General features: G+C 38.6%; 1 protein-coding gene across 1 annotated transcript in view; it reads left to right on the forward strand.

The window, feature by feature from the left end:
- Window positions 1-1121: 1121 nt before the first annotated feature.
- LOC131737025 (MAM and LDL-receptor class A domain-containing protein 1-like) overlaps window positions 1122-11825 on the forward strand; it is a 36508-nt gene continuing 25804 nt past the window's right edge. Inside the window, exons 1-6 of the mRNA XM_059023447.1 lie at window positions 1122-1219; window positions 2502-2761; window positions 3041-3233; window positions 4014-4151; window positions 4539-4658; window positions 4881-5026. Coding sequence (XP_058879430.1) covers window positions 1192-1219; window positions 2502-2761; window positions 3041-3233; window positions 4014-4151; window positions 4539-4658; window positions 4881-5026 — 885 coding nt within the window. The 5' untranslated portion in view covers window positions 1122-1191. The remainder of the gene's footprint in view (window positions 1220-2501; window positions 2762-3040; window positions 3234-4013; window positions 4152-4538; window positions 4659-4880; window positions 5027-11825) is intronic.

The raw sequence follows: 11825 nt of genomic DNA on the forward strand, positions 1-11825 counted from the left end.
AATCTCACTGCAAATCACTTTGTGTTGACATATCTCCCATTCCCCTCACTGGAGGGTTTCTTTGTTCACACATATTTTTGATCTAAGTCATAATGTGGAGGAGTATATTACTGTCTTATTAATCTTTAAAATGTCTTTATATCACTTTTCCCACAGACTGGTAAATACTTCAACAGTCACCTACTTCTTATTGGGAACTCTAACACCGATTTTAGTCCAATTAAAAGTTTAACACTTTTTTTTCCCACTTTCAATATTGTGGATCATTCATTATTATACATTTGGTAAGAAGCGAAAAAAGGCTAACATTATGGGATATAAGGACTTCAAAAAATATGCTGTCATAATTCTGTACCAGAATAATTATGTGTTCAAAGGCATATTAAAAACAATCAATATTAGATCTTTTTTATTTTTCTCCGCCCTAAATAGTGTTAAAAAATGTGTATCAGTAATGCTTAAAACACAATATAGAAACAGCAGTGACTAAAAAATTAGAATTAGAAGAACTGTTTACATTGACTTTAAGCTTTCAAATAGTGTCATTAAAATGCTGTATCCCATGTTAATAATCTTTAACACTCGTTTATAGATGTTAATTAGTGGATCTTTAAACTAAAGACCTTTTATACAAGTGTATTTATTATAAGGAAGTTGCAGCTGATGTATGGTCTTGACAGGTTTTAAAAATACTTTATTTAGAAAACTTATTTTTAGTGCAGGAATCCCAATAATTAGTTATTCATATAACATAATACAAAGTGGAACCCAATTAATACAGGTTTCCTTTGCGTACATTATTAGACTGTGAAACAGTTGCAGTTCAAGTTACTTATCAAATGTTATAGTTAACTTGAAATATGCAACTGTTCAAGAGCTGAAAACATGTAAAAAGGTCTAAATAAGCAAATGATCAGTTCAATTAAGTGTCAAGTTAAGTAATTGAGAGCTCGGTTGGAATGAAAACCAGCAGATACAGTGGGTGCCCAGGACCGAGTATGATAAGCCCTGCTTTAGACCTTCAGTCTTATCTACAGTAAAGTAAGTCTGCAAAGAAGGAGTGCCTGATAAAGACAAGGCGAGCAAAGGTTATAGTTCAGAGAAAGCAGTTTAAGTGTTGTGGCTCTGCATTGGATCACAGTACACTGGAATGCTTGGATCATTCCTGAAGCATGGCTTTGTGAAACGAACATGGAAGGATACATTCTCATACTAATAGGTAAGATTATTAAAATGTACATTTCAGCTTTGCACGACTTGTTTAATTTGTTCATACCATTATTAAACATTGAGAAATTGTTCTTTAGGGCAAAACATATCTATGTTAGTTATTTTACCATTAAAGTTTGCTAGGTAGAGATATAATGTGTCCTTTATAATGTATACTTCTCATCCGTGACTAGGTAAGTTTTAGCAATTGAATTTCCAGATCCAGATGTACAGAAATAGAACCAGCTGATTATGTCTGTAAAATACACTAGCTTTCGAGACAAACAAAAGCCTCTTCTTTAGGTGAAAAGTGGTGAAGAAAGTTCCTCTTACCGGTCAGTTCAACCTAATAAAATAAACTTTCTTTACTTTCAATTTCCACTTGTGGGAAGCTAGTGTATTTTTTGTAAATATTCTAATGATCCTATTAAAAAATATCAACCCAAAACAGCGTATCATATTCTATGGGCAAAAGTCTAAATCAGTACCAGATGTGTGTGTGTGTGTTTCATTTGACCAACACAATTCCTGTACACTTAATGGTAACCTTGACTGGTATGCAAACGTTCCCAGTGCACACTTTGCAAATTAAATTTCATGGGAATACAGGATTGTGGTAAAGTGGTGAGTGGTTACAGGTGTGTGCATACGAAATAACAGACAGACAATGATTTCCAGGTGCAAGGGTGTTTATTGATTTATTAGACAATGTCCAGAGCCTTATGGCAAACACCTGTAAATAATAATGAAGGACTGATACAGTGGCGTGTATCACTTGGTATTTGTAATCCCCGGGTTTGACCCGAAACCAAAAACCTCCAATCCTCGGATGCCATGCCGTTTCCCGCCCGAGTCATTGAGTTTGGGTACCGTAGCTCCGCCCCCTTCCTAAATGAACAACTTCCATCTACCCCAAGGAATAAATTATCGTGCCATTTAGTTAAGGGTACTCTGTTCCTTTTACACAGCGCCCTCACAGGTCGGGAGGGAGATCTAACACCAAGAATCATTCAATCTCTGTCACAAGGATGCATAATTCCACACAGTATTAACAGTATTTTGTATTTTATAAATGTGGTGCACATTAAAGGGAGGCACAATGGCACTGGGTAGAGTAAGGCACAGTACCAGCAAGCCTGCAAGCTTAACCCTCTCAGTGCTGACCTGCATACCGATACCCCCTGCTATTCAGTCCTGGGCCCCTCCCAATTGGTACTACTAGTTTTGTAGAACTAAGTGGTGATTTTGTGATGCAGACAAAAAAAAACATGATTTATTGTTTTTTTCTTTAGGTTTGCTTGCCTCTCAAGTGGGCACATTCTCAAATGCAGAGCAGGATACCGTGGTGTTATTCAACAGACAGGTTGAAGAAGGGAAAGTGATGTGCCTTCATTTTTGGTACAAGATGCACGGCGACAGTGTTGGAAGGTTACAAGTCAGGATCCTGAGAGGCGAGAGGTACACTCATCTGTGGAGTAAGGATGGTGACCAAGGAGATGCTTGGAGGCAAAGCTGGGTCACTGTAAACAACACAGACAATGGGGACGCACCAGTAAGCATGCTTTAGTGGTTGTACTCACACGACGTATCTCATATATGTGTGCTATCAGCACTCTGGAGGGAAAATGCCTGAATACTTAGTGAACTGACAAATATGTGCTCACTAAGATTAATTGATATGATTAACTTTAAATGCCCTGCGGTAAAACATTTTTTAAAAAGAACTCTCTGCAAATGACTTGTATGGGAAACACATTGTCGAATTTGGTTGGTTATATCGGTTACTAGAATATAATGTTTAGAAACGTCTATATGTTTTTGTTTCCATAAGTTACTGATAGAAGCCATGAACAGCAGGAATGGCAGTCAGATTTCTATCGAGAGCATCACTGTTGTATCAGATCCATGCCCAGTGCCTGAGAAGCATAATTTGTTCGACTGCAAGAATGGAGAAAGTGTGCCATTGGCCAAACTCTGTGACTTCATCAACGACTGTGGAAATGGACACGATGAACTCTTGTGTGGTATGGAAGAGATCATTAACTTAATTAAAATATATATGCCAGCATGAAACAATCCAATGCTAATTTCTCATTAGTAAAAACGACAAATGTATTAAAACACAAAAACATAGATCTCACTGAATTATTGTAACAAGAGTTACCAACGTAAAATGTTGTACAGTACAACAGAAAATGTAAAATAAATGTTAAGTGCAGTGCCTAAGTCAACATCCAATGTGTTTTTTTTCTTTCCATGTTTCACAATGTCTAAACTGGGGTAGACTCCTTCTTTCAATAAGGGTCTCTGTTTTAAATGCAAGGACAAATGCAAATGAAATTTTGAGGAGCAAAACATTTGAACAATTTTAAATGATGAAGCTATCAACTGCCAACCTAACTGAGAAAAAAGGAGTTACATTGTTATTATTGTTATTATTCTTGATAGTTTTATACTGTTAAAATGAGTGTTTGCCTCAAAATCTTTAATGGCACTTTTTTTCCTTTGGTTTTAGTTTCATTGTGTTAGATCCTTTTTTAGTAACCTTTGAATCAGTATTGCGACATCATATCCCTCTGATTAAAGCTGTGTGATAAAAGCCATCTGATAATAGCAGTGGTGTTAGTTTTCTAGCCAGGGCCTTGATGCTGGCCCATGCGCTTTGTGCAATACTAGACTTGAGACATCTTGGTCAACTGCTTTAGTCTTTGTGGCTCTCCCCCAGGAACTAGACAGTGCTCTATGGCGCCCTGCATGAAAGATCAACTTTAATTAAAGATATCACGTAAAACTTTGTGCTATAGGTACATGTAACTTTGAGGAGAACCAGTGTGGCTGGAATGACTCAAGTTCGAGAAATTATCAGTGGCAAAGGGACAGAAATGGAACTGATACAGCTGGTACAGGTCCAGAGACTGACCACACGTTGGGGACAAGTCTTGGTGAGTGCAAAGTTGTCAGTATTAGAATACTTGTTGTTATGCACCTCCCCCGGCCCCCCACTCACCTGCTTTACTTTCTTTGACTTCAAATGCAGTCACGCGATCTAAATATCTAAATGTAATACCATTCATTGACTGTATTTCCATCAGTTCTGTTTCTAATTGCAATAGTCTATATGATTGTACCCTTGCTTACCTTTCCAAGATGGTCAACTACCTGATGGTAATTCCCTCTAATCAGGGTGTGAGTGCTTAATTAACCCCCTTGCTTCTGAGCGGTGGACTTTATAGCTGCAATGTTACACAAAAAAAAGAGATATAAGGTGGTAAAAGGTTATTGCTGCCCACTGAAAGTGTGAGATTCAGAAATGACTGTGTGTGTTTCAGGGTACTATATGGCTGCGGAGCTGAGTGGTGAAGTTCACAGCAATGCTGTATTAGAAGTTGAACTGAAGGAGTCGGCACCCTCCTGTGAGATGCACTTTTGGTACCACATGTGGGGATCAGGTAGGCATCTAGTGCAGATTGCAATAGACTCCCATTTAAATAATAGACTGTGTTTTGCTTTCCTGCCTGCAGGACATTAATAGCACCATGCCCTATTTACAAAACATGGGCTTTGTTCTACTCATGTGCCTAGTAAAGAAGGAGACAATCATCTTACTTTTTTGGAGTGGGAGATTTATTAATTAATTAATGAAATTATGTATTTATCTTTTCATTATCTAGGATTTGAAGGGTCCTTCCATGGGAGCCTGGCGGTATCAGTCTTAGGGCAATCTAACAAAATCAACATGTGGGAGAAAGGTCAAGACATGGGAAATCAGTGGAATTACAAAGTGCTCTACCTGGGAAGACAAAAGGGACCATTTAAAGTTAGTCATGCATGTATATATTCTGATATACCTTTCTAAATTTGGATTTGTGCTGTGATGGAAAATTGTATTTATATTTTATTGTCGATAGTCAAAAAAGTGCCAGAAAATAGCAAAGTAAGTAACAGTCATAGGGAAAGCAAAAGGATCCCAGTGACTTCACAAGGTACATAACAGTAAGTGCCAACAACTAGCTTGTCCCTGAACCCAGTGGCTCCATTGACCAAATTGTCAAGACAGTCTCCTGGATGTTTCTGGAATGGCTGTGTTTGCATAAAACTACCACCGGAAAGCACACACAGTAATCGAGCATGCAGACACATGCAACAAGCAATAGTGCCCAAATCTCACTCCTGTTTCCACTCAAATACAGTACCCGAGCTTCATATTGTGAGCAGGTTCTTCATTTTTGGACTGTTAAAAATGCAAAGAGGCCTGGCTTGTATTCTGTAGCATAAAAAGCTGCATATTCCTTTACAAGTCAGTTTCAGTCACCTTAGGCAAGATAGCATATCTGACAGGCTGATAGGCCTTCTGCATACAATACGACAAAACCCTGAAATTTCAAAGGAGCAGTGTGCATGAGGCCCAGGTAACACGTAGTGTGTCCGAGAGGGCTCACAGACTGTCTCAAGTTTTCAGAAAACTGATTAAGGGGGAATCACGTGACCCACTTATCTAGATGGCTTGATCTTTTAGCTCCTATACTCACTAGCTATATTTTCTTGTTACCTCCACTTTACTTTCTCACTTGTATTTATGAATTAATTTAAAACATGGCTAACAACCAGGGTATTAAAGACTGCTTGCTTTTTACTCGTTCTCATAAGTCTGCCAACGCTAGGAAGACTAAAGATCCTTCTCAGGGCCTGGGGGACTCGTCTCAGACTACCGCCTCGGCCACCATAGAAGCAGCACCCGTAGCTACTCCGGCCCCCAACTCGGTAGAACTACTTCCAGGTTTGACACTAAATTTGATGTGTTTGACGGCCTCCTAAATGAATCTGCAATACCAGCAAACGATCTGCTATTAAATTCTGTCAAGGACAGGGTGGCACATTTAGAGGAGAAAGTGGGCGATATCGAAAACCGGGGCAGATGCAAAAACATTCGAATCGTGGGCCTGGCTGAAGGGGAGGAGGGTTTGTGTCCCTTGTTTAAATATCTGCAAAAAATGCTGCCTGCCTGGCTTGATCTGCCCTCGGATCGGCTGTTTGAAATAGAAAGAGCGCACAGATCCGTAGGGCAAAGACCCGGAGCTAACCAGAGGCCGAGGACCATCGTAGTACACTTTCTGAAATATCTCGACAAGGAGGCCATTCTGAGTGCTTTCAGAATTAAAAGAGAGGTTTTACACAAGCGCTCAAGGCTGATGTTTTTTCAAGATCTTTCCATGGATGTACTACGCAAGAGAGATTTAGCTGCGGAGAGAAAAAAGTTCACCAATCTCGGAATATTTAGGGCCGTTGCCTATCCAGCTAAACTTCGGATTCTACACAAGGGGAGGATTAAAGTTTTTGAGACATCAACCATGGCCACCAAGTTCCTGTGGATCCCCCAGAGTGAAATTGGTCTTCACAAAATAAGACTCGCTTTTCTTTTATAAATGGTGGAAGTAAGGTAATGAGTACAGAACTATTCGTTTATTGCTTTACTTAACATGTTTTGTTAAGATCACCTGACATTTTCAACTGCAGCAAGCATAAGAACCCTTTTTGTTTTTGTTGTGATATATATTTTCTTTGTGTTTTGCGCTGTTGTTTATGTATGCACACACTACTGTTATATTTTATATACTTTTTCTTTCTATTTGAGTGCGTACCGATGCATGCTCACATAGCCTGCTATGTACAGTATGTATGTGTGTATGTATGTATGTATGTATGTATGTATGCATGTATATGTGCATGTGTGTGTGTGTGTGTATATATATATATATATATATATATATATATATATATATATATATATATATATATATATATATATATATATACAGTGCCTTGCATAAGTATTCACCCCCCTTGGACTTTTCCACATTTTGTAGTGTTACAACCTGGAATTAAAATGGATTTAATTAGGGTTTTTTGTCACTGATCTACACAAAATAGTCCATAATCTCGAAGTGGGGAAAAACATCTACATATTTTTCAAAATTGTTTACAAATAAAAAACTGAAAAGTCTTGATTGCATAAGTATTCACCCCCTTTGCTGTGACACTCCTAAATAAGCTCTGCCTTCAGAAGTCACATAATTAGTTGAATGGAGTCCATCTGTGTGCAATTAAAGTGTCACATGATCTCAGATTAAATACACCTGTTTCTGGAAGGCCCCAGAGTTTGTTAGAGAGCATATTTAAACAAACAGCATCATGAAGACCAAGGAGCTATCAAAACAAGTCCGGGATAAAGTTCTGGAGAAGTACCAATCAGGGTTGGGTTATAAAAAAATATCCCAAACTTTGAACATCCCCCGGAGTACCGTTAAATCCATTATTAAAAAATGGAAAGAATATGGCACAACCGCGACTCTGCCTAGAGAAGGTCGTCCACCAAAACTCAGTGACCAGGTAAGGAGGGCATTAGTCAGAGAAGCAACCAAGAGGCCAATGGTAACTCTGAAGGAGCTGGAGAGATCCACAGCTGAGATGGGAGAAACCGTCCATGGGAAAATATAACCCGGATGCTCCACAAAGCTGGGCTTTATGGAAGAGTGGTGAGAAGAAAGCCATTGCTGAAAAAAACCCATATCAAATCCTGTTTGGATTTTGCCAAAAGGCACGTGGGAGACACAGAAAACATGTGTAAAAAGGTTCTCTGGTCTGATGATACCAAAATTAAACTTTTTGGCCTTAGCGCAAAACGCTATGTGTGGCGCAAAGCCAACACTGCTCATCACCCTGAGAACACCATCCCCACGGTGAAGCATGGTGGTGGCAGCATCATGTTATGGAGATGCTTTTCATCGGCAGGGACTGGGAAACTGGTCAGGATTGAGGGAAATACTAGAGAAAAACCTGTTTCAGTCTGCAAGAGACCTGGGACTGGGGCGGAGGTTCACCTTCCAGCAGGACAATGACCCTAAACACAGAGCCAAAGCTACACTGGAGTGGTTTAAAAACAAGAACCTGAATGTCTTAGAATGGCCCAGTGTGACAATGTGCCCCGCCCCTGTGTGCATATTATGTGTTGTATGTTGCGTGCGTGTGTTAATGTTGGTGTATAGATTGGTACACGGGATATAAACAGGTCTGTGTTTCACGTTTGATTTAAAAAGGTAGATTTGTATTTAGGCACGAGGAGGGCACAAATCACTTCACGTGCTGGTTAAACGTAATATGTGAGCACGGGGTTGCACAGAATTAATTCACATGCTGGGATTCAAGTGAATAATTAATTAGTAATTGAATCCCAGCACAACAGTATATATAGATGCACGTTTCTTTCACTCAGGGTTGGGTGTTCGAGAGTGGAGAACGGGAGAGAGAGAAGGAGAAAGAAAAGCAAAATAAAACGTAAAGTGTTTGTTCTCACCGTGTTTGTTTGTCTCCGTGCACCGTTTGTTAAGTGTTAGTTTGTTTTGTTTGTCAGTTTATTTTGGCTACAAGTGCCGTGTCCTGTTTTTGTGTTTAAAACCTTTTATTTTCTGTTCTGTTTATTTATTAAATGCTGAGCGAAAGCATTCGCTCAGCTTCACCAAACTCTACCTCTCGTGTTGTTTATTTATTTTCTGGCTCTGGTCTGACGCCACCCACTCCGGCCGTCTTTGTGACACCCAGTCAAAGCCCAGACCTCAATCCGATTGAGAATCTGTGGCAAGACTTGAAAATCGCTGTTCACCAACGGTCCCCATCCAACTTGACAGAGCTTGAGCAATTTTGCCAAGAAGAATGAGCAAAAATTGCAGCATCCAGATGTGCAAAGCTGGTAGAGACTTACCCAAAAAGACTCACAGCTGTAATTGCTGCCAAAGGTGCTTCTACCAAGTATTGACTCAGGGCGGTGAATACTTATGCAAGCAACAAATGTCTTTTTTTTTGTTTAATTACTTTTGTGTCACAATAAAAAAATATTTTGCACCTTCAAAGTGTTAAGTATGTTGTGTAAATCAAATGGTACAAATCCTAATTAAATCCATTTTAATTCCAGGTTGTAACACTACAAAATGTGGAAAAGTCCAAGGGGGGTGAATACTTATGCAAGGCACTGTATATATAGGTGTATGTGTGTAATGTATGTATGTATATATATAATATATGTATGTGTATATGTATGTGCATATCATTTTTCTATTTTTTTTTTTTTTGTCTAATGAGGTGACTTCTTATACACTCTGTGCTCTTCACTATAACGCTGGTTAGGTATGTTTAAACGGAGCATAGTTGTTAACTTGCACTGAAAAATGATGCTGTTAAGTGTAATCTTGATAGCACTTCCCATGCTAGGGTTCACTGATATAGAAGATAGTAGTTGCTAGGTTGTTTGGGGACTTGGCTGGGGATTGGGGAGGGTATGTAGGTTTGTTTTGCTTTTTGTTTGCATTTTTTCTTTCTCTACCATTGCTGGATATGTTATTTACTTAACTGTGCATGCTGCACAACTGAAACTATTATATTTTAAGTTTTATTTAATGCAATGGAGCTTTTCTATAGATATTGTACTACAGTGCCATGAGTAATCTGAGGGTTGTCACATGGAATGTCAAGGGCCTGGGACACCTGATAAAACGTAAAAAAAATCTTACTTTCCTTAAGAAACAGAAGGTGTCTGTAGCACTTACAAGAATCACATCTGAATGACAATGAACATATTAAACTGAAACGAGACTGGGTGGGGCAGATATTCTTCTCGTCCTTTAAATCTCACAGTAGGGGTGCTGCTATCCTAATAAATAAACATTCCCTTTATTTTAGAAGATCAAGTTGCAGATTCAGAGGGCAGGTTTATTCTAATTATGGGATCTCTCCTGGGCCAACATATTACAATTCTCAATGTTTATGCTCCAAATGAGGACTCCCCTAAATTTATGTCTGATATGGTCACTCTTTTCAGTCAGCACTGTAGGGGTATGGGTTTGATGGCAGGCGACTTTAATTGTGTACTGAACCCTAACCTTGATAAATCTTCTGAAGCTCCTAATTCTAATTCTAGAGCCTCTAGGACCCTGAATTCTCTATGCAAAGAGGTCGGTCTTACAGATATCTGGAGAGAACTAAACCCTAGAGTAAGGGACTACACATTTTACTCTAACCCACATAAATCCTATTCCCGTCTGGATTACTTTTTTTATTCCTCATAAATACGCTCACTCAGTATCATCATGCTCTATTGATTCCATAGTTATCTCTGATTACGCACCTGTTTATATAGAAATAACATTAGATAGTTTTACCCCCAAGACAAAAAACTGGAGGTTCAATTCATCACTTCTATTGGATCAGAAATTCTGTGATAGAATTTGTGAGGTGATTGTAAAATACATACAGGACAATGCAGACTCCCCTGTTTCCCCAGCTACTCTGTGGGATGCTGCTAAAGCAACCATTCATGGTCATTTAATATCCTATGCCTCATCTAAAAAAAGCACAAATACAACATAGAAAAGAACTAGAAACACATGTGAGTCATCTGGAACAGCTGCATAAGCAAAACCCAAGTGACACAAACTGGAACCTTTTGGCAGCAGCCAGAGTTAAACTCAACTTAGATCACACTAACCATACAAAAAAGCTACTATTTCTCACTAAACAGAAGTTCTATGAATTTGGTAATAAACCTAGCAAATTACTCTCACACGAGCTTAAGAAAGAACAAACCGAACGTCTTATAAAATCAATTAGAACCCCAGATAATGATATTACATATACTGTAATCCAACAGTTATTAATAACACTTTTCATGATTCCTATAACAAACTCGATCAATCTCAACTAAGTCACACAACAAAAGACATGCAAAACTACCTAGATGCTATGGATCTCCAAAAAATTTCAGATGATGATCGTGAAAATCTAAATGCTCTATTCACACCTGAGGAAGTTCTAGATGCCATTAAAGCTATGCCTTCTAACAAATGCCCTGGACTGGATGGCTATCCAGTTGAGTATTACAAATATTTTTGGCCAGAACTCATGCCAGTGTTTATGCCTATGCTAAATGATTTGTTGAAAATGGCTCTTTGCCTAACTCTATGAAGTCTGCTGCCATTAGTCTCCTAAAAAAAGAAAGATAAAGACCCACTAGTGCTCATCTTTTAGACCCATATCATTGCTTAATGTAGACTATAAAATTGTTGCAAAATTATTAGCCCGGAGATTGGAGTCACTTCTCTCGAAGTTGATTAAGCCAGATCAGAGCGGTTTTATTAAGGGAAGGTACGCCTCTGATAATATCCGTAGACTATTGAATATCATTGATAATATAAATAAACATAATAAATCTGCAATGATTGTGTCGCTAAATGCTGAAAAGGCCTTCAATAGGGTTGAGTGGGATTTCCTTTTCTTAGTGCTTGAAAAAGTTAATCTAGGTCCTAATTTTATAAAATGGGTTAAATCAATGTACTCTTCGCCGCAGGCTCAAATACTTACAAATGGTATTTTATCACAATAGAGCAATAGAGCCCCTCGCGGAATCCATTAGATCTTCTGCTACAATTGATGGTATTTTAGCAGGTGACAGTGAACACAAAATATCTCTTTACACTGATGATATTCTCTTGTATTTAACAAACCCTGAAAAATCGATCCGTGGTGTTCTTAGTACAATTTATCAGTATAGCATTTTTTCTGGTTATAAA

This window comes from Acipenser ruthenus, chromosome 4 (genome assembly GCF_902713425.1).
Source record: "Acipenser ruthenus chromosome 4, fAciRut3.2 maternal haplotype, whole genome shotgun sequence".
NCBI classification, from domain to species: domain Eukaryota; kingdom Metazoa; phylum Chordata; class Actinopteri; order Acipenseriformes; family Acipenseridae; genus Acipenser; species Acipenser ruthenus.